We start from the raw sequence: 22,252 nt of genomic DNA, 5'->3' as shown, positions 1-22,252 counted from the left end.
TCATACAAAGTCAAGGAAAAAACAGTATTTGAGAATCTACTCATTGGGTTCAGTTAGGATCGTAAGGAGACTGGCAGTGGTAACTCAACTTAAAGAAGGAATATCCCTCCACTCAGAATGAGACACTGACGACAACTTAAAGGAAGAAAAGTGATTTGAGTGTATTCAACATTTAAATGGTCCAAAACATAGACATGAACAAAACATTTAAATAATCTCAAACATGTAAATCTCAACAATGTACAATATATCACTTAAAGTGTCCATAAATGGTTTAGGTAGGCTGTCCATTTCAGTTCAGTGCACTTAGTATTCAGTGTTCTTAGTAAGTGTTAATTGTCTTTAGTCACTGGTTCGTTTTTTTCACCAGTTTTCTTTTTGTTAAGTGGAATCAGATCTGACCCAAAAAAAGGAAAAAGTAACAACATAAAGCGTCCTGAGATCTCAGAAAAACGTTAATCCAAAAAAAAATTGCAAACCGTTGTATCCTACCACCCTCCAAGGGAACAGGTGGCCTTCAGATTGAGAACGTCCTTTCTAGGCACCTCCAGTGGCATCCAGTCCTTAGATGGCACCGCTTGGTCCTTGCAGCAGATTTCTACCACATAAAAAACCAGTCTGCACACAACGTGCAGTCCAATCACTTCACTTGTAAAATAAAACATGTCTTCCTCTAATATTATCCCTTTTTTTTCCCCACACATCACACATCTATACAGTTCTTATTGGCCAATAACAATTTATCAACAACAAAAATACATTTCACTGCAAATCATGAAGCATGAAAAGTGTCTCCGTGGTGTGTTAGCTAAAACGTCACATATAAACGCATTAGCCCAGGGAGCACATGTGGGTACGCTAGCATACTTTCCACAGGCTAACACAGCTAAGCAATCATTAGCAGGTTCTAAGACAAATATCACATTTCTGACAAGCATAGTATCCTGACTGGTTTTATGCTCAGAACTGGACTGTGAATCACAACTTAAACTGCAACCATGAGACTCACCAGGATATTCTTCAAAGAAAACATTAATTCCGTAGCGCAACACGTTACAGACTGAATCTCCACACAGCTTTGCGCATCTAGCTCCGTGCAGGCGGATGCAGTGAAAGAAAGTCACCACGCACGCGCTATGGTGCATTCACGGTACATGGGAAAACTCAGAACTTAACAAAACAGTAACACTTCAAATTAGAATAAAAATGGAATACAATTGGCAATAAAATAACCATGGGTTACACTCTCCCCCTCTAAACGGCATGAGTCCCTTCATGCATCGTTGACCAACTGGGACCTGGTAAAGGTGACATGACAGTTTTGGAGAATGCAACACCTAAGGTTTGGAAAAAGGAGCTAACAGCCAAGGTCAGCGGCTCTCCTAACTCATCATAAGTGAACTTCTGAGGTGGGCGTCTTTCTCTGTCAGAGCGCCTCAACCTCACTGGTTCTGTAGCACCAGCATCAGTACTAACAGCATCATCATTAATGACTGCAGGTTCTGGTGGAATGAGATCTGCGTCAGTCATGGTAGGTGTCAAGTTGGGTTCGGGAATGTCAATCACAACATGGTCTGAAGACCTAGCATCGGAAGGAACATAGTCCACATGACTTGTGTTAGAGACTTCAGGTTGTGTGAAGGTAGGCTTTCCAATATCAAGTAAGGATGTTTCCGGTACAGCAGTATCAGGGGATGATACAGGGGGATGACTGTTCATTTGCTGTTGGGCTTTAGGATGAGCTGACTCAGTTTGAATGTAAGGGCCTTTTATGATGATTTGTGGATTCCATGTGCCAATACATAAATCCCCTTCATCACTCATCTCATCCTCATCACTGTACTGTCCTCCATTATCCCTGTCGTTGCCTTTTGTGCGGTTTGGTTTACTCCTGGTCCTCATTTTCCTTTGATTCCCATTTTGAGAGTCCGATCCCACCTGATCTCCAACAGGTAAGAACCCGCAAGGGAGAAGCAAATCCCTGTGTAATGTACGCTGGGGGCCGTCTCCGGTTTCCGGTCTGACAACATACACTGGGCTGTCTTTGACCCGGTTGACAACAACGTGAATATTTTGTTCCCAACGGTTAGCAAGTTTGTGCTTACCTCTAACATTCACGTTCCTTACTAAAACTCTGTCACCTGGAAACAGTTCTGCAGCTTTGATCTTCTTATCAAACCTCATCTTATTCTTCGCACCCATCTTTTGTGCGTGTTCGCTGGCAAGGGTGTAACTCTCTTGGAGGTTTTGACGAAGACCTTTAACATAGTCAGAGTAAGACTTTGGACTGGTTTTGCCCGGGTGAGTACCAAGGACAAGATCAATAGGCAACCTCGGCTGTCTGCCGAACATAAGTTCGTATGGACAGTACCCTGTTGTGTCATTTCGTGTACAGTTGTAGGCATGTGTTAATGGCCTAACAAAGTCTCTCCAATGGTACTTGTCTTTGTCCTCCAGTGTGCCTAACATGTCTAAGAGAGTCCTATTGTACCTTTCCACCGGGTTTCCTCGTGGATGATAGGGTGTTGTGCGAATTTTGCTTGTCCCAATCAATGTGCAGAGCTCTTTAACAAGCTTAGATTCAAAATCTCTGCCTTGGTCACTAAGCAGACGGCTAGGGATACCATAGGGGATGATAAGGTGATCCCAAAGAGCCCTGGCTATTGTTTTAGCCTTTTGATCTTTTGTCGGGACCGCGACTGCAAATTTTGTGAAATGGTCCGTCAATACTAACACATTTCTGGTGTCTCGACTATCGGGCTCAATACACAAGTAATCAATGCACACTAGCTCAAGAGGGTAAGTTGCCTGGATATTCTGTAGTGGAGCAGCCTTTTGGGGAAGGGCCTTCCTCATGAGACAACGTGAGCATTTCTTACACTTCTCTTCAATGGACTGAGCCATTCGTGGCCAGTAGAACCTTGCCCGTGCGAGATGTAAGGCACGCTCAAACCCGAGGTGACCAACCTCGTCATGTACACCTTTCAGGGCTCTGTCGCGGTACTTTTGGGGCAGTACTAACTGGTACAGAAGGGAATCTCTGTCGTTGAATTTCCTGTAAAGCACGCCATTACTGAGCTCGAGTTTGTTCCATTGTTTCAGAAGGAGTTTAACATCTGACGATTCAAGATTTGTTTCTTTGGGGCTGGGTTTCAAGCCTCTTCCCAACAGGGCTATAACACGAGTGAGAGAAGGATCATCCTTTTGTGCAGCGCACCAATCAGCATCTGTCATTGAGGGTAAGATGTCTTCTCCATAAGCCTCAGTGACTGAGCTGGGGTCAATAGCGAGACTCTCGGCGACTGAGAGGGTTTCTGAATGGCATGACACTGAGTGACGCTGACACAAGGCAGAAAACGTTTCATGGTCAAGATTGTTTGGCATGTTAATGAGACGTTCTTTCATGTCATCAATACGAGCTTTTTCTTTGACAAATGCCTCATCTTCATGAGGAGGCTCTTGGGGCCGCCGTGACAACCCATCAGCATCTTTGTTTGCTTGACCTGCCCTGTACTTAATATTGAAATTGTAAGTAGACAAGGCAGCCAGCCACCTGTGTCCTGCCGCATCTAGTTTCGCAGTTGTCAAAACATAAGTTAGCGGGTTATTGTCGGTCAGGACTGTGAAGCTAGAACCGTAAAGGTAGTCATTGAACTTTTCACACACAGCCCACTTGAGGGCTAAGAATTCAAGTTTGTGTGTGGGATAGTTCTGTTCACTCTTAGAAAGCCCCCTGCTAGCGTAAGCAACTGCTCTCAGCCTCCCCTCTTGCTCCTGATAGAGCGCAGCTCCCAACCCATCCCGACAAGCATCCGTGTGCAATACATAGGGGAGTTGTGGGTTGGCAAAAGCAAGAATTGGTGCAGAAGTCAGCTTTTCGATTATTGTTCGGAAGGAGGTTTCACACTCATGAGTCCATTGTTCCCCGAGAGGCTGAGTGGGACTGTAAGAAAGTCTGAGCGGTTCTCTCTTGTAAATCTTGCCCCTCTTTTTCGGTGGCCGGTAACCGGCAGTGAGACGATTCAGCGGTTTGGCTATCTTGGAGTACCCTTCAACGAAACGCCTATAGTATCCAGCGAAGCCTAAAAAACATTTAAGCTCTTTGAAATTGGATGGGCGCGGCCAACATTTCAGAGCAGAGATCTTTTCGGGATCGGTGTGGACTCCGTGAGCATCCACAACATGCCCTAAATACTTCACAGATGTTTTGAAGAAGTGGCATTTTTCTGGGGATAATTTAAGACCGTAGTCTCTTAAGCGAGTAAGAACTTTCATTAGCCTGGATTCGTGCTCTTCTATTGTGTCTGAGAACACAATCAGGTCGTCTAAAAAGACAAGCACTTCGGTGAGGTGGAGATCACCCACACACTTCTCCATCAGGCGTTGGAAGGTGCTTGGGGCATTTGTAACACCCTGTGGCATCCTATTAAATTCATAGAACCCAAGAGGACACACAAAGGCTGTCTTAGGCTTGTCCTCCTCGGCTACCTCCACCTGATAGTAACCGGACTTAAGGTCCATGACTGAAAACCATTTAGCTCCACTCAGAGCTGTGAATGTCTCCTCAATATTTGGCAGGGCATATGCATCTCGAATAGTTCTTAGATTTAGTTTACGGTAATCTATGCATAGCCTTATCGAGCCATTCTTTTTCCTTACCAATACAATTGGTGAGGCGAAAGGACTTTGTGACTCTCGAATGATGCCTGCATCCAGTAATTCCCTTAGATGTTGTTTGACAGCTTCTCTGTCACTTGGGTGTATGGGCCTTGGCCGCTCTTTGAAAGGTGTTTCATTGTTCAATTTGATTTGGTGCTTCACAGCTGTGGTGTGGCCATGGGACATGTCATCGAGAGCAAAAACTTCAGGGATGGATCTCAGTTTTCCCAGAATTCGCTCTTTCCATTGCTCTGGGATGGGAGAATCATCAAGGTTGAATGTGAGGTTGTCGCTGTCTGGTTCATTTCGACTTGGAGGATTCTGAGTTTGACTCGATGCTAGTGGGGAAACGTGTTGGGCTGCACAAGCTTGAGCGACAATGCTATTTGACTGCAATGTAATAGCATGTTCACTAACATTGTGTACAATGACAGGTACTTTACTGCTGGAATTAAAAGGAATGTCCACTAAAGCAGATTCAAGAAGCAATCCACCTGGTAACTTGAATTGCTCATGCGGCTCAAGGACAAAACTTGTGTTCCGGTTGTTCTTTCTTAACCTCACATTTCCCATTAGGCATTGTTTGTGTCTTGCAGGGATTGTCACTGCCCCTTTGCTATGCAACATGACAGGGCAGGAATGAGTATCATTTCTTTGTACTTGGGCAACGTGTTGAAGGATCGTTGCAAACTGCTTAGAGTGTAGCTTACGAATGAACTTGGGACCATCTTGATGTACTAACTGTCCATAAACCCGTAAAAGCACATTTGTCCCTATCAACAGCGGAATTCTACTGTTAAAGTGACACTCAGGAACAACAAGGGCCAAGACAGCTAATTGTTGTTCTTTGCCTGCAATGTTTTCGGGAAATGTAATGCAAGTCTGAACATAACCCAAGTATGGCACGTTTTGCCCTCCTGCTCCTTCAATTTCAAGAAGAGCATGTATTGGTTGGATGGGAAGATGGGAAAGGTGCATCTTGTGAAAAGACTCAGAAATGGTCGTAACCTGTGAGCCTGAGTCCATTATGGATTCACAGGGTACCCCGTCAACAATTACTGAGGCTGCACAGCGTGGGCCTATGAGACCTTGAGGGAAGAGGAAGTTAGGATCTAGGCTGTGTATGGGATGAATGGGTTCTGTGATTTGCACTTCAGGACCACAAGCTAATGTCTCGGGACTGGGGGAATCAAGGGTTTCAGCTCCTGGGTGTCCCACGACAGGAGCTGCCACTAGTTTAAAGCAAACAGGGCTGTGGCCTGACGTGCAGCAAAATCAGCCCGTTTCTTTCTCAACTCTGCGTGCTTTTCTCGGACAAGTGTGGGATTAGCGTCATTTGTGCAGCTTACTGCAATATGATTGTCTTCCCCACACTTAAAGCAAAACCATGCCCTAGGTGTGCCAGGAACTTTAGCAAATGCCTGTGAGTTTCTGGTGTTGACAGCTAGAGAATTTTTGGGCTCATATCTCTCAGGTTTGGTTGAATGGCTTTGGCTTTGGACAAGCATTTGGACTTGTTTGGTCAACTCAGCTATTTGACCTTCAAGCTTGGCAGTTTCATTCGGTTTTGGGTTCACAGATCTGAATTTAGTGCTTACAAGAGGTTCAGTACTTGGGGCGGTGCTCCTTGGCCTTTGAGTTAAAGTTAACTGTTCAACTTGCTTTGTGAGCTCACTAACTTTTTGTTCGAGTTTCACAGCTTCACTGTCGGTTGGAGTAGGAGTCGCAAGTGGCGCTTGGCCAAAAATGGGCATACTAAAAACTGAGTGTGCGTGTGCAGCAGCTTTTGTTGCACCCAAATGTTTCTTCATGCGGTCCAACTTGGTGAAGCGACGCTCTTCCTCAGTCCTTAACATGAGGAGAAGCTCTGAAAATGAGGGTGGAAAGCTCTTTTTTGCTTCAAGCTGGAGACTTATTATCAAGCTTTGGTCCCAGCAACCTCTAATGAATTGCTTAAGAAGCAGTTCATTTACATTTGCAGGAGGGGCTCCCCCTCTAGAAATGACTCGTGTGAGAAGGCTGTGAAGACGGTTCAAGAAGGCAGATGGGTTCTCTCCGCTGTTTTGATTCGAGCCAAGAAAGACAGTGTAAAGCTCTTCACCGTCCTCAACAACTCCAAAGGCTGAATCAAGCTGAGTGACATAAGTGCTTGGTGTCGCAGTGACCCCCAGAGGCTTTACAATTTCAGATGCAGGGCTAAGTAAGCTCTCAAGTATCTTCCTCACTTTGAGGGCATCAGTCAGAAAAGGGTCAGTGAGTAGAAGATCGACTTGGGTACGCCATGTCTCATAGTCGACTTCACCGTTGGGCCGTGGAAGTCGGCCTGAGAAGGTACGTATCTTAGCATGAGCAAGGGGTGCGTGACCTGGCTCATTACGAATAACATGTTCAACCACTACTTTCTGAATATGCGAAGGGTTGTAGATGCTCTCGTCTACATGCACTGGACCAGCAAAAGTGTCAGTATGTGGGCTGAAAGCACTTGTGGGTTCTACGGGTTCACTTGAATCAGTATTGGGAATGATGTCAGCTGTCGTATTAACGTTATGGTCAACGGGTGATCGTGTCTCAGTCTGGGGGGTAGGGCTGGCCTGCAACTCGTCTTGGAGAATACTGAGGAAGCCTGCCCTCCCACTGCCCCCCATAACTCAAGTTCCTTCAGGTATCTACGGGCCACTTCCTTGCCCATTTCTTCTTGGGTGATATCTCTGACAGTTTTGGAAACCCATTTCACTGTAGGGTCTACAGGGCTGACAACTTCCCCTAAGGTGGAAGGGTCTATCTTTAAGATAGCCTGTTCAGACTCATACGCTATAAGTGTTCTGCCTTCGGGCTGATGTGGCTCATCAGGGACCCTGACAATGTTAGAGATCTTACCATTAACTTCGAAAACATTAGTTATATCATGTTCACTACGGTGTCTTTCAATACCTGTAATAAGCAGGGTTTTCTGGCTATCAACTCTAAAGCGTTCACAAAGGTCAAGTGCCATTTTCAAAAATAAACGTATTACTCAGTGTGTCATATGAGTTGGAGGTAAAACCACTATGCCAATCTCCTGGCTGGCTCGCCACTAATTGTCACCCTTTTTAACTGAGTAGTCCAAAATCAGTCGAATCCGCAGTAATCTGTCATACAAAGTCAAGGAAAAACAGTATTTGAGAATCTACTCATTGGGTTCAGTTAGGATCGTAAGGAGACTGGCAGTGGTAACTCAACTTAAAGAAGGAATATCCCTCCACTCAGAATGAGACACTGACGACAACTTAAAGGAAGAAAAGTGATTTGAGTGTATTCAACATTTAAATGGTCCAAAACATAGACATGAACAAAACATTTAAATAATCTCAAACATGTAAATCTCAACAATGTACAATATATCACTTAAAGTGTCCATAAATGGTTTAGGTAGGCTGTCCATTTCAGTTCAGTGCACTTAGTATTCAGTGTTCTTAGTAAGTGTTAATTGTCTTTAGTCACTGGTTCGTTTTTTTCACCAGTTTCTTTTTGTTAAGTGGAATCAGATCTGACCCAAAAAAAGGAAAAAAGTAACAACATAAAGCGTCCTGAGATCTCAGAAAAACGTTAATCCAAAAAAAATTGCAAACCGTTGTATCCTACCACCCTCCAAGGGAACAGGTGGCCTTCAGATTGAGAACGTCCTTTCTAGGCACCTCCAGTGGCATCCAGTCCTTAGATGGCACCGCTTGGTCCTTGCAGCAGATTTCTACCACATAAAAAACCAGTCTGCACACAACGTGCAGTCCAATCACTTCACTGTAAAATAAAACATGTCTTCCTCTAATATTATCCCTTTTTTTTCCCCACACATCACACATCTATACAGTTCTTATTGGCCAATAACAATTTATCAACAACAAAAATACATTTCACTGCAAATCATGAAGCATGAAAAGTGTCTCCGTGGTGTGTTAGCTAAAACGTCACATATAAACGCATTAGCCCAGGGAGCACATGTGGGTACGCTAGCATACTTTCCACAGGCTAACACAGCTAAGCAATCATTAGCAGGTTCTAAGACAAATATCACATTTCTGACAAGCATAGTATCCTGACTGGTTTTATGCTCAGAACTGGACTGTGAATCACAACTTAAACTGCAACCATGAGACTCACCAGGATATTCTTCAAAGAAAACATTAATTCCGTAGCGCAACACGTTACAGACTGAATCTCCACACAGCTTTGCGCATCTAGCTCCGTGCAGGCGGATGCAGTGAAAGAAAGTCACCACGCACGCGCTATGGTGCATTCACGGTACATGGGAAAACTCAGAACTTAACAAAACAGTAACACTTCAAATTAGAATAAAAATGGAATACAATTGGCAATAAAATAACCATGGGTTACACATGGACCAAAGATATCTCTTTAACAAGGATAGTAAAGGTTTATTGTTTTTACTATATTTTATGAAAACAGTAAGCAATCTAACGACTTTAAAATGCAAATGAAACCCGAGTGGAATGATTTGAAACTCCCAAAACCCATATTTTATTCACAATAGAACATGGAGAACTTACAAAAGCCAGGAAAATTCACCATTTTAAGAATAATATTAGCTCATCTTGAACTTGATGGAAGCCACATGTCTCAAAAATGTTGGGGCAGGGGAAACGAAAGACTAGAAGAGTAAGTGGTACAAAAAGAAAAAGCTGGAGGAAAATGTAAAATAGCAAAACTTGAAATATCGTATCACTGACATTATATAATGTCATCAAAAGATTCCAGGAATATGGAAAAGTTTCTACATGCAAGAGATCAGGCGTCTCTGCAGCATTGCATTCTAATTCTATTTGATTGTCACGGTTATATTTATATATATTAAAATAATAATAATAATTCCACACTCGCCCTGCAAGATCAATGTTATTTAAATAGTATGTTCTCTCACTTTAAACATTTGATATGTTTTCTGTGTTCTATATGAATAGAATATGTGTTTATGAGATTTGCACATCGATTTCTACAGGCAATGAATTTGAATGAATCTGATTTGTGTCAATGAACTGTTGGTTATGCCCTTGCACATGCCATGTGCTCCATTCAACAATTACAACACTTTGCATCCAGCCAGTTTACGACCTACCACACCTTGTATATCACTCTGGCATTTTAAATAAGCATGTTTCACAAATAGACACTAGCATTTAATTTGTTTCCATCTGTAGACATTTGCAGATATACTGATATCTGATAGTCCCAAACTTCAGTTCTGTATATTTCTTATTTTTGTTAATGTGTGGAAACAAGACTAACTATTATCAAGCATGAGGGGTGAACACACAAAAAACTGGATGTCAATGACATTAAAAGATACGATAAGATCTCAGAATCACTTCAAAACCAAAACGGTGTTTCTTGGACAAAGAGAAGTCCCCGAAAAGGCAGATTATTGATTAAGCACAGTATATGACTTTTTAACCACCTCATACATTACTGTCAAGGCCGAAACTTTTCCAAGTGTCCTTCAACCTGAAAGTTTAAGGTTGTGTGGTGTAGGGGTTCCAAATGGAATACTTGGGCAAGCAAAAATAACAAAATGCAATCTTTTTATTTGGATGGTTGCAAAAAGTCAAAACAGACAGATCTAAAAGACGAGGCATTACAAAGAAAGAAAAAAAAGAAACGAGAACCACAACAGCCTCTTCAACAAAGACAAGGGCAAGGCAGGGCTGTATATACTCTGACTGACTGGGGATGGAGAACAGGTTGGCAACGAGAAGTGAACATAATCAATACAGGTGAACAGAGTGGAACACAGAGAGCGAATACAAATACAAAACAGAATCTAAAAGTCAACAATATTACTAAAAAACACAAATTCAGCACCAACCCGAGACCATAACACCAACAGCATATGAGGACACAGTTTTGGCTTGTATTATATTTTATTTATAAAGTGACAATTAACAGCAAGGATTGTTTCAAGGTCGTTGATCACATCTGCATTATTCCTATTAAATGCTTCACTTACACCTTTACCATGTTTTGTGTATTAGTATAATGACATGCCATTAGTATAGTATATATAATTTTTGCCACAGAATCTCTCAGAGGTGCCAAGGTATTGGTGACTGGGTCCAGTAAAGGCATCGGCGAACAAATGGCATATCATTATGCCCGCTTTGGAGCCAAGATTGTTATTACAGCAAGAAGCAAGGACACGCTACAGAAGGTCAGTTAATACGTAAACTACTCAAATTCTACTAAGATGCTGTCATTTAGTTCTAGTGTTTATGTAAGTCATGTCAGGGATGATATTTTAGAAATCAAGCAGCTCAGAAGGCAGTATGAGGTACATGAGGATATTCTTTAGTTCTTTGGAGTAGCAGTTTTAGCTATATGACTCATGCCATTCTTATTGATTGTGACTAACAGGTAGTAGAAAAGTGTCTGAGTTTGGGAGCCCAGGAGGCTTTTTATATAGCAGCAGACATGTCCAATGAGTCTGACCTTGATCGAGTGGTAGATTTTGCCTTGAAGAAGCTGGGAGGTTTGGATTACCTGGTTCTCAATCACATCGGCTCGACCCGTGTCGCCATGTGGGATGGAGACGTCGAACATGCCAAGTGGCTGATGAAGGTAACGGAGCGTTTTGATGCTCTATCAGAAACAGAAAATGAAAGGAATGCCCTCAGTCATGAATGTTTGTTTGTGTACAAAGATCAATTTCTTCAGCTATATTCAGATGGCCTGGAAAGCTTTGCCCTCCCTTGAGAAAAATAAAGGATCGCTGGTGATTGTTTCCTCACTTGCAGGTAGGTTTGTTTTTATAGTTCAACCAAAGCACAAAAACAGGCACCTTAAGCCACTTTACATCGTAAAGTAAAGACCATGCAATAATTCGGAGAAAATCAAAATTTCAAGTTTTAATTAATTTAGCCACATTAGTGATATTTATCACCTTAGCCATCATATGTGTTTTTGCCTAATGTCCTGTAGTGGACCATCCAGTTTTCCTGACACATTCCCTGAGGGGATCCAGTGTAAAGAAAGAAAAAGCTGCCTAGTCAAGCATGCGGAGCGACCCGCTGTGGTGACTCCTTGGTTATTGAACCACATAAGGGAGCAACCAAAAGTAGCTCCAAGAATCGATTAGCAGAGGAAAGTCGAGACATGTTAAGTTTGAAAACTCCAGAAAAGCCCTAACAGCTGTTGATGCTTCACAGGTAAAATGCCCAGTCCCTTAACAGCTCCATACGTCTCAACAAAAAGTGCCTTGAATGGGTTCTTTGGGTCTCTTCGTCATGAGTTGGCTATGAAGAAGAGCAATGTGTCCATCTCTGTGTGCACACTGGGGCTCATTGATACCGAAACAGCTATGAGCAAAGTCAAGTTAGTATGCATAAAAAGATTTGCCGTCAAATCATTTGTGCTGTTTACATGAGTTAATTGCAAGGAATTTTTTGTGTCCTAGGGGAAAGGTTAACATGCCAGCCTACCCCGCCACAGAGGCCGCCCTGAACATCATCATCACGGGAGCTACGAGACAGCCAGAGCTTTACTACCCTTGGTTCACATACATTTGGACTCTCACCAAAGATTGGATTCCTTCTTTTACAGACTATGTGGTCCAGCGTTCCTACAACTACAACCCATGAAGAACATTTATCTGAAGCACAATTCTACACCTATTTAATTAAAAACACAGAACTTTGGCTTGGATGTTGGCTTACAACTTTGCCATTGATTTTTTTTAATGTTGATGTACACACTGGGCAGGACTATACCATGGACAGCTCGTCTGTAGCAGGTATATGTCACTTCCATTCCTCTGAATCTTAGCCTTCATATTTTAATACACCCAGTTTTATGGCATAATCTTTGACTTTTCCAGTTTCCACTTTTCTCGCCTTGCTTTTGAGAGCTGTCCAGTTATGAAATGTCTATGGGGAAAAAAGCTTACGGCTTGAAATTGTTTCATTTTCGTCTCCCTCAAAGAGATTAGCTCCTATCTGCATAGCACAGCCACCGCTGTCCAACCGTTACTGCACCACTAAGTGAAAATTCAGAAAGACACCTGATTTACTACAAATAAGACAACTCTCTCTGTCTCTCTCACACGCTTTCCTTTCATGATTTTCAGCCACGAATGGTATATTAAAGTTTCACATTTCTGCTATTCACTATTAAAAGATGAAAAGCAATAAACATATTCTTTCCTCTCATACTTTAAATTCAAATTTTATTTGTCACACACACAACCATACACAGTATGACATGAGGTGAAATGCTTATTGCTGTGCAATGCCTGACCATTAAATGACAGTAAGAATTGACAGAAAGATTTACAGATTACTACAAAAATTTACAGATTTTAACTTAGAAATTTACAGTAAAAATGTGCAAATAGCAGTTTACGTAGGAAATTATTTAAAAAAAGAAATTATAAATTATAAGAAGTGTGCAAAAGAAAAACCACAGTGCGTGTGGTGATGTGATGTGTGTGAGAGAGTCCAGTCCTACACCTGATTCAGGGCCCAAATAGCCTGGGGGAAGAAGCTCCTCCTCGTTCTCTCCGTTTTGGTCTTAAGGGAGCGGAAGCACTTCTTATTAATTCAATGTTGTTCTTTTTTAAAGTAACTCTACATTTTTTATTTGATAGGACAAAAGGACAAAAGCAAGTGACAACAAACAATATAAATAATCTTAAGTCTTTGTTTTCCCTGCTGAATCCTAAAATCCTACAGTAATATAGCTGAGTAGATATGTGAAGTGAAGGAATGGATCTAAGCCCACACACACACAAAAACACACACACGCACACGCACGCACACACACACACACACACACACACACACACGCACACACACACAAACAAAGATAAAAGGAGATAAAATGCACATAAACGCAAAGAAAGGTGAAAATAAAACCATTTTGCATTAAAGAAGTGAAATATTTGTTCTACTTCATCTTAAAGGTAACAAAAAGGTTTACGCAAACCTGATCAGTACTTTGAATGTCCACATGAGGACAGTAGTGCCAAACTGTTGAAGTGTCTTAGCTTCAAGCACATTCACAGTTAAGAAAAAAAAAAGCCTAAAAATTAGAGCAACATTTATTTGATGGCAATGAAACAAATCAATGTCAAATATTTTATCTTGTGTTGAATTTGAATTTTGAGATTTTTAAGCTCGCATCAACATATCAATAGTGACCCTCTGTGTTCCAAACCCTGGATTGTCCTCCTTCTCCTTTCTTTTCCATTTCATTTAGTTTCATCTTCCCAAAGCTGGCCACAGTAGGTGCAGACTTCCTATAGAGCAGGACTTTCTCAGTGGCTTCCTTTGTGCCTTTGTTCATCATCCCCAAAGGCACCACAGGCTTCCTGTGAAGCTGTTGGTTCAATCCATCCTGGTGGTCTTTCTCTATTGTAACACAACCTAGAAGTTGTCCCCTGCTGTCAAAGCAGTTTTCTACTGTATACCAGGAGTGAGCTGTCCTTGTCACAAAAAAGACTCACTAAAAGTAGTTTGAAAAGTTGAGAAACAAACTGTTCCTTTTGAATATATTTACAGGAAATTCTCTAAGAAGAATACAACGTCCTTGATATATAATAAAAGAGTTTTCACAGTTGACTTGCACTCTGCAGTTTTCTGTGACTGATATGACTGATGACAAGAAGTCATTGGAATACATGTTCTCTTTGTCTTTATCTCGACACTGCTGGTGATTGGAGAGGATTTTGGAAATGGTATAATCTCCCTGCAGACAGCACGGAAAGAGAAAAATCTTTCCGTTCCTTTCCCTCCTTCTGTCTTCTCTTCTGTCACACATGCACGCACAATGGTGGGGCCTCCTGGAGAGGGGAGCAGGCATGGCCTGGGAGAACAGCCTGAAACACCTGCAACAGATTAGTGCTCCTAATGCCGGGTAATAAATCCTCTCACCCTTCTCCAGCATCTCTATCTGCGCTGTGCATGGCTCTTACATGCTGAGCATCCTCCCACAACAGTGACAGCAGAATACACACAGAAGATAAAGTAAACACTAAATCTTTAAAACATCCACTATTTTATTTACGTTTCTTTCCATTATTATCCACCTCTGCAAATGCTACAGATATATTTCTTCTATCATCAAGTTTTTTTTTTCCCTAGTCAAAGCTGTAAATAAAGATCAAACATTTTCATTGTGACCGCAAACAGCAAAGGCCGGGAATAAAGTAGATCCTCTCTGCTTTACTGACTGCACATAAAAGTTGGAAGGTAGCCGACTGATCAGCCAATCAGACTCCTACTTACTGAGGCCTGTAGTGCAGTTTGAATCCAGCTTTTTCTCGGCGATTCAGCATGATTTAATCTCTGTATCTACAGACAGACCTTAGGTGTGCTACAGTAGTAAAATCAATTAAATGGAAAATAAGTCTATTACCTTTTTGCACATATCATATAGTGTGTCCTCAGTTTTACATTTGCACACAAAGTTTGCTGATGCAGCAGACATGTCATGTTTCACACCATAAATAGTCACCTATCCATGAAAATAATCTGATGCACCAGTCCCAGTTTATAACTCTTTCTTGTCCTGCTTCTTTGAGCACAAAGGTACTACTCCACAAATTCTGTCCGGCTCCATCCATCATTTCGTCGAGCTCAACAGAAAATGGGGCCTTGGCATGCTGCGCGTGTGTGCCGGCTTGTGTATGTTGCCTTCGTGCTTGACATTAATCACGGTCACTGCTGCAGTGAAAATAATTGACCAAATGCTGAGAATGGGAAATAGGTGTCTCATGATTAGGTACTGTTAATATCTATGCAGGGTCAAAGGTAACACACAGATCTATACTATGTACTATGACAGGAATGCAGCAGCAGTAGTAGCTAGTAGCTGCCTGCTTAGCTTCCTCTCGTCTAAATCCAGTCATTGGATGTCAAAATTTCTAATAAATATGGTCTACTGTGAGGTCCTTCTGAGAGTCTAGTATTTGATTTGTCCATTACTAAGATGGGGCTTGTTAATGACAACAACAGCGACAACAAACAAATTATTAGACAATGCAAATAACATGCTTCAAAATCTGAGATCCAGAAAAGCAATGGGTTATTAAAGCAATGGTTCAACATTTTCATTACAATGCCAGTGTGAAACTGAAAGAGTTCCTTTTTCTTCTATAAGTTATCTCAGAAATATAAACATCTTTAAAGCTGTAGAGTGTGAGTGTAAGGTCAAGTCTGAAATTTATGTGAATTCTGAGCCGCTTGCGTGAATTGCAGGTACCAGCATGGTACTGCAAAACAAACACCATAAATATTCTCATTTTTTCTTTCGTGTAAGTGTTCGATTTTATATATTCCATGCATTTATTTATTTTTTTTAGCTGTGTGAGATGATTTGGTTTGAAAAGAACGTTAATCTTCCTGAACGCCGAGCTCGTTCGTGACCTCTGAAAAGTTTTTACAAAACATTCAGCTATGATAACAAAAAGAGAACGTGAGCAAGTGAGACGGGGGAGGACAGGGCAACGAGATGAGAACCTATGAAAGGGAGCGCCAGTGTGAATATAAACTGTGGGTGTGTGCGAGGTGGCTGAGGTGGCCCTGTGACCCCTGACCTCTTTCCCACAGGTCCATTCAGAGCAGCACAATGGTTGACACCTGTGTCTTTTCAGTACTGGTTCTATTATTATTTACATCAGTCGGTGGGAGAGAGACAGATAGAGGCCAGAGGTGCTGTGAAGCCGAGTGCAACAGCCTCATGCCAACAACACCCCCCTCTTCTGCCCCGAACTTTTTCAAACACAGGTGCCTTCCTATCTTTCCTTCTCTATTTGTGTGTGTGTGTGTGTTTGTGTGCCAGTCTGTTCCTGTCTAATTATTTCAGATAACTCCAAACACATTGCCGGAGGAAGCGGATCCACAAAGAGGACAAACAGGGTGTTTTCACATCCTGTACCAAACGGTCTAACATTGTTCTATCCCTGCTGTGCTCTATCATCATTAACATCCAGGGAATCAGATGGAAGTTTGCCTGAAGAAAGCTGAGTCTTCTTGCTCCTAAGGAGAAATATAAGATTTTAAATCTTAAAAATAAAGTCGAGGATTTCACGTTTGCTTCTTTGGCATCTGTGGAGGCGAAAAAGAAAAGATGAAGAAGAAACGAGATAAGAGAAAATAAGAATAAACAAGCCCAAATTTTCCCAGAGCAAATTTAAGAAATAACATAATTCCATGTTATTTTTTCCCCAATTGTTTGGTAGGAGTTGCCACAAACAGGACAATGTCAGAGCGATTTTAGTCAAACTGAGAGCGTGTAAAACTTAAATGACATGCCCGGGACAATCCCTTCGTTATGTTCCTGTCATTTATCCCTCTCTTGCTGATCTGGGTGGTGGGGTGAGTCACAGGGAGCATGGGTGGCAGGCTAGGGGTTACATGAATTTTTTTTCTTTTTTTTCATTGGGGGAGAGAATGCCCAATTAACAAAGGATAAGAAGTGAACCGTAAACACCCTCAACAAGGCCCAACAAACCTACAAGAACAAGCTCACTCTCTCTCTCTCTCCCCCCTCCTCTGCTGACCACTCCCCCCTCCAACCCTACTCCCCCCTCTTGCACGCTCACTCTCTCTTCCACTCCCCTCACAAAAGGAAGACTCAGAGCTTACAAAGTGCCAATTAACACTGAATGTTTGCCCCTCGCACCTCCCTCTCTGAACTGCTGACAGCTCTGGTGTTTGGGTTAATACCAAAGGCCTGCAAAGAATTATAATTCTCCTCCTTGCGCCCCCACCCCCACCACCACTCCCACCCCCTTCTCTCCCTCTCCTATCCTTTTATTTTGTTTCCAATGGGGTGGTTTTACAGTTCAATGCACAGTCAAAGGGTGATATAAAATGACTTTCCAAAGAATTTCATTTGGGGAGAAGAGGGGCTATGTTGCACTGGGACAGCCAGGGGCACGACAAGGGATAAGGGGGACACTGGGCGACACAGTGGAAGACAATAGAGAAAACTACAAAGTAGTAGTGGAAGTACAGCAAAAAGAGCTGCTTTGAAATATTTATATCCATGTATTGTTCATTCTTTTGTACAAGGATAAGCATAAAACAAACATAAAAGTGTCTCTCTTATGTAAAAAAAAAAGAAAAAAAAAGATAAAAATATAATCCTGCTACATGCCAACAGACTCATTCTCACCCACTGGAACTGTAGGTCCCACTTGAGATGAAGATAGCGGTGTGGGTCATTTATCACAGGCAGGGCTGATGGTTATGCTACGCTTGTTTTTCTCCCTTGTGAACTTCAATAAATCAGCCTACTGAATAAAGGAGCAGCCAGTAAGAAGAGGTGATAGGGTTAAACTCTGGGAGAAACAGAGACCACTAGACTCTTTAAGGGAGCTTCTGCTAGCGCTCAATTCCCTGCCTAAACTGGGTCTGTCTCAACAATTTATGACCTCTTGGGACCTGGTCTCTGCTCTCCTCGTTCTTTACTTTGGGATGAGGTCCTGAGTTAAAATGGGTTATTCTTGGCGATGGAGCAATGCTCGAATTGGATTTCACTTGTGCCAAGAAAACATCTGATTAGTCCTTTTAGGTCACAATACGTCTCGCATCTTCGATAAATTTGTTTATTTAATGTCCAGCAGAGAAATAGGTGAGAGGATCAACATTCAAGCGTCTGTCCATTTAATGTGAGGCTCCAGCTTTCAAAAGTGGCAAAAAAAAAGAGGTTTAAATAACAGAGCCTCCCGTCAGAATGTCATCCGTTAGCCTGAACAAAAGAGAGTCAGTAGTATTGTTGATGTGGAACCAAGCTAGACTGGCTTTATTTACATTCAAGTAAGGGGAGCTGAGCAGAGAGCTGACATGACCTGACATGGTTCATGGTTCCACCAGTGAGGGCTGACTGCGCCTCTACCTCAACCCTGGGACCCTGAGGTCAAAATGCTCTGAGCCTCACTGGGAGGAAAGCTGCTGGCAAAACATGTGACTCTAAGCCGGGATTTCAAATGTAGAATTCTTAAATGCACTTAAGATAAGCAAAAACTTGCAACCTGAGGAGATATAAATGAAGACTTCACGTGGGAGGGAATATCTGTGTGCGCACAAGGAATCAGATTTCCACATTTCCAGACACACAATCGAGCTGCAGTGTATCATTTTTTTTAAATCTTAGATTTATTTGGAAACAGGTGCTCCTCCTCTAGTGACGGCAAAGGAGAACTCTCTTTCCCGTCTCTGCAACATCTGATTCGCATGAAGAATAATTTGACAGATGCAAAGGTCGACGATGTGTCTGTGTCAAAGGAGGGTTGTGAGAAAAGCCCAGAGAAGCGCATACGTGGGATAAGATGAAGGTCAAAATTTGCTCTGGTTTTGTCTCAAGAAGGCGTGCACGTGAGAGGAGTCACCTTGACCTAAGTGGAACTGCAGGTCTTTGCCAGAACTGGCTCTTTCCTACATTTTAAATCTCACTCCCCCTCCCCAAAGAACAGTAGTGCGCGCATGTCAGGAGTCTACGTGACCCCATCAGTGCTGAACGGTACACAGCAGACTGGTCCTGTGGGACCCAAATTCTGGTCCAGAATCTGCAACGGCACAGCACCACACCCTGAGCTGTAACTCACCCTCGCTGTCTCTGGTATGGGATGGTGCACAGGGAGGGGTGAATTGCAGGTCAGCCATGGAAAAGCTTGCTTTATTGTCTGTCCGAGGGAAAGAAGAATAGAGGCGAGAGCGAAAGAGAGTGAGCGATGGTAGGAGGTCAGCGTAGACAACAGTGGTTGGGCAAGATAGAGGAAGTACAGAAAGATTAAGAGGAACAAATTCAAAATGAGGACATAAGAAGAGGCTTTCACTTGTATTAAGATGGAGCAAAAGATGTATAAAGTCTGAAGGTAGAAACGTGGGCACCATTAATTCCACATGTCGGGCTCGCTCATCTCTGATTTTCATCTCTTCCATATGGCAGGTTAAAATTTCTGATGGCAGAATAGCTGTAAGGCTCATGGCTAACTTTAAAGCTGAGCCAATACCCTCGACACAGTATTAGAATCAAACGGCAACCTCCATCAGTATGTATGTGCCCTGTGCACTATATGCGCTTATGAAATTTATATTGAGTGCACCTGACACTTTTGAAACACCACAGAGAATGGCACTGACGGGGGCACTCGCACACAGCGCAGAAAATATACACCTATCAGTCACACAAGCAGATTTGTAGATTCCTCCGAGTTATCAAATAACAAGATTTCTACCAGATTCGGGGTGTCAAAGTTCCTCGTCTCAAGTGATTGATGAATTCTCGGTAACTGTCCATTGCGAGGAGATGTCAGACGGAGACAGCGTGTCACCTCGCAGTGAGAGTAAAAGAGCCAGCAAATGGAAGTGATTACATCTAATATTCTCCATCTGGGAGCGATTGCCTCAGAAGACGTGTTTCAAAGAGGAGAACGGCGGGGAGAAAAGAAATAGGCAACAGTAATTTGCAGAGGATTTACAAATCTCCTGAATCAAATTCGGGAATCTTTTTGCACATCTTGTTCTCTTCTCTCAAGACAATAACTCCCGAAATGCACGAACACACACGCAAACAACCCCACAAAAAACAGTAAGTAAATAAATAAAACATCCTCACACTATCCCAGTGCACATATAGGGGTTTCTGTTCTCGCCCGAACTCTAACGGTCCCTGAGAACTCAGATGTAATATTCACTGCAGTGAGCTGCGTTTTGTGGCTCACACATCAATACTCAATATATCTCACTGTCTGTCTGTGAGCAATCACAAACCACCCAAGAAATGGTTGCCAGTGTGTCAGAGTTGAGCTGGAGCCAGGTCAGAAGTGATCAAAGACTGCTGAGGAGAGAGGGAGAGGGGGTTATCTGGTCCCAATTACATTCAATCATGGGAAATTGGCAAAGTGCAAAGCGAGAGAGATCTTCACGATGAGAACAGGAGACCAGATGAGCCGAGGTGGTCTGCCGACATTTCTGACTTGACAGAGCAGATAGGAAAATTAACGCCAGGATCCTGGAGATAATGGCTTTTTTGTTTCTGGAGTGTGTTGAGGTCACAGTGACTTTAATTACAACCTTTTTTTTAATAAACTTGAATACAAGATTTACACTTGTAAGCGAGGAGTGAAAAAACAAAAATAAATTGCCTGCGGTGCCACATTAGAAACTTTAGCATGTGACATGCAGTGACGTAATATGAGTGCAATACTGCCTGGCTTTTGCATTGCAGTTTCTAATCGCTGTAACACTGAAAGGCTCTAATACTGGCCTCTGTGCTTTAGTTACAGTCTGCTGATTGCATGCCACCTAAAGAGAAGAGAAATTCAACTCTTATGACAGTTGTTTGTTACATTTTCTTTATGTGCTCTTGGCCTGCGGTAAAAAAAACAGCACAAACATGTGGCAATAACTTGGCTTAACTGACAGTACAATGAGGTGGGATGGGACTTTGTGCAGCCACTTTGGCCAATATTAACAAGTGGGTGCTGATCAACAAAGACCGCACACTCGCAGATGGGAGTTTTTTAAATCGTAATGTGTCTAATTCTGCAAATGAACAGAAGCCTAATTTGACAAAGCCAGGCTGAAGGAATGAAAGTGAAGTAACGAGCAGTATTATCAGTTGTGAGAGTCAGTCTCTGTCCAGGGTGTGGACCGCACTCTTGACCAGCTTCAGCTGGTACAGGCTCCAGCCCCCTTAACAGGATATACAAATAATGCAAAAAAAGACAAATGAATAGAGTATATTAACGCAATAATGGTGAAATAGCTTTTAAATTAACTACATTTTTGCACATTAAAGTAACTTTTTCCAACACTGCAGCAAAAATATTCTGCAAATACATATGGAAATTTTAAAACATCACGTATCAGGACCTGAATCACATCAAGGATTTACTTATATGGCAAGGAGTCGAGTTTGATCGGTGGATGGAGTTATTCTTGAAACTCAGCTTGTAAACAAAGGTGACTGGACCTTTGTCCTTGGAGCCTTCACACTGTGTCTGTGGTGATGCCTTTATTCCATTTTAAATCTCTTCCCAGTATAATGAAAAGGCTTTATTGTTGTTGTTGTTATTGCGTCAATGCCTTTTCCAGTGGAACAACAATTTGCAAGAACAGGACCTTTAAGCAATCAAGAATCAAAGAGTTAAATGTTAACAATGCAGGACAATGTAATAATAAGTTAAAAGATGATCCAGCTCAAACAAAGGCTTTTCTTTCAATGCAAAGGTTTGAAACAGGCTACGTTTCCCCAGCTAATGAATGCTGATAAAGAGAGAGGAGATAACCAAACAAAGGGGATTTTTTACTGTTGGTTTCACTCTGATTTGTCAAGTGTTTTCGCTCTTCTCCATGATTGGTCAAGAGCTTCAACCAAAGAATGCCAACAAAAAAGTGACCCTCCTCCGCCATATCCCTCCACCCCCCACTGTACCCTCCCTGCTCACCACCCGCCTTCAACCACTCACTCTCCCCTCTCCCCATTCTCTCCTAGTTGCCTCACGGCTTGCTGTGACCCATCTTGCACCTCCTGAAGCCCACAACAGACGCTTGGTGTGTGAAGAAGGTCAGGAGTTCAGGCTTGGCTGAGGCTCCATTCC

General features: G+C 42.4%; 1 protein-coding gene and 1 long non-coding RNA gene across 2 annotated transcripts; one reads left to right on the top strand and one right to left on the bottom strand.

The window, feature by feature from the left end:
• Positions 1-7,925: 7,925 nt before the first annotated feature.
• LOC146490416 (uncharacterized) lies at positions 7,926-9,056 on the bottom strand. The gene is made up of 2 exons (XR_014872760.1): positions 8,797-9,056; positions 7,926-8,406 (listed from the first exon to the last, which is right to left on the bottom strand). It is a non-coding gene; the product is annotated as an uncharacterized LOC146490416 (long non-coding RNA).
• A 1,254-nt stretch (positions 9,057-10,310) lies between these two features.
• On the top strand, positions 10,311-12,834 carry LOC146490415 (hydroxysteroid 11-beta-dehydrogenase 1-like protein). The gene is made up of 5 exons (XM_085153227.1): positions 10,311-10,858; positions 11,062-11,265; positions 11,348-11,441; positions 11,853-12,018; positions 12,101-12,834. Exons 1-5 carry the CDS (start codon positions 10,787-10,789, stop codon positions 12,282-12,284), a joined length of 720 nt encoding a protein of 239 aa, XP_085009353.1. The 5' UTR covers positions 10,311-10,786; the 3' UTR covers positions 12,285-12,834.
• Positions 12,835-22,252: the final 9,418 nt, after the last annotated feature.

This window comes from Neolamprologus multifasciatus, unplaced genomic scaffold (genome assembly GCF_963576455.1).
Source record: "Neolamprologus multifasciatus unplaced genomic scaffold, fNeoMul1.2 chr13_unloc_2, whole genome shotgun sequence".
NCBI classification, from domain to species: Eukaryota; Metazoa; Chordata; class Actinopteri; order Cichliformes; family Cichlidae; genus Neolamprologus; species Neolamprologus multifasciatus.
This window is presented reverse-complemented; position numbering and strand designations above follow the sequence as displayed.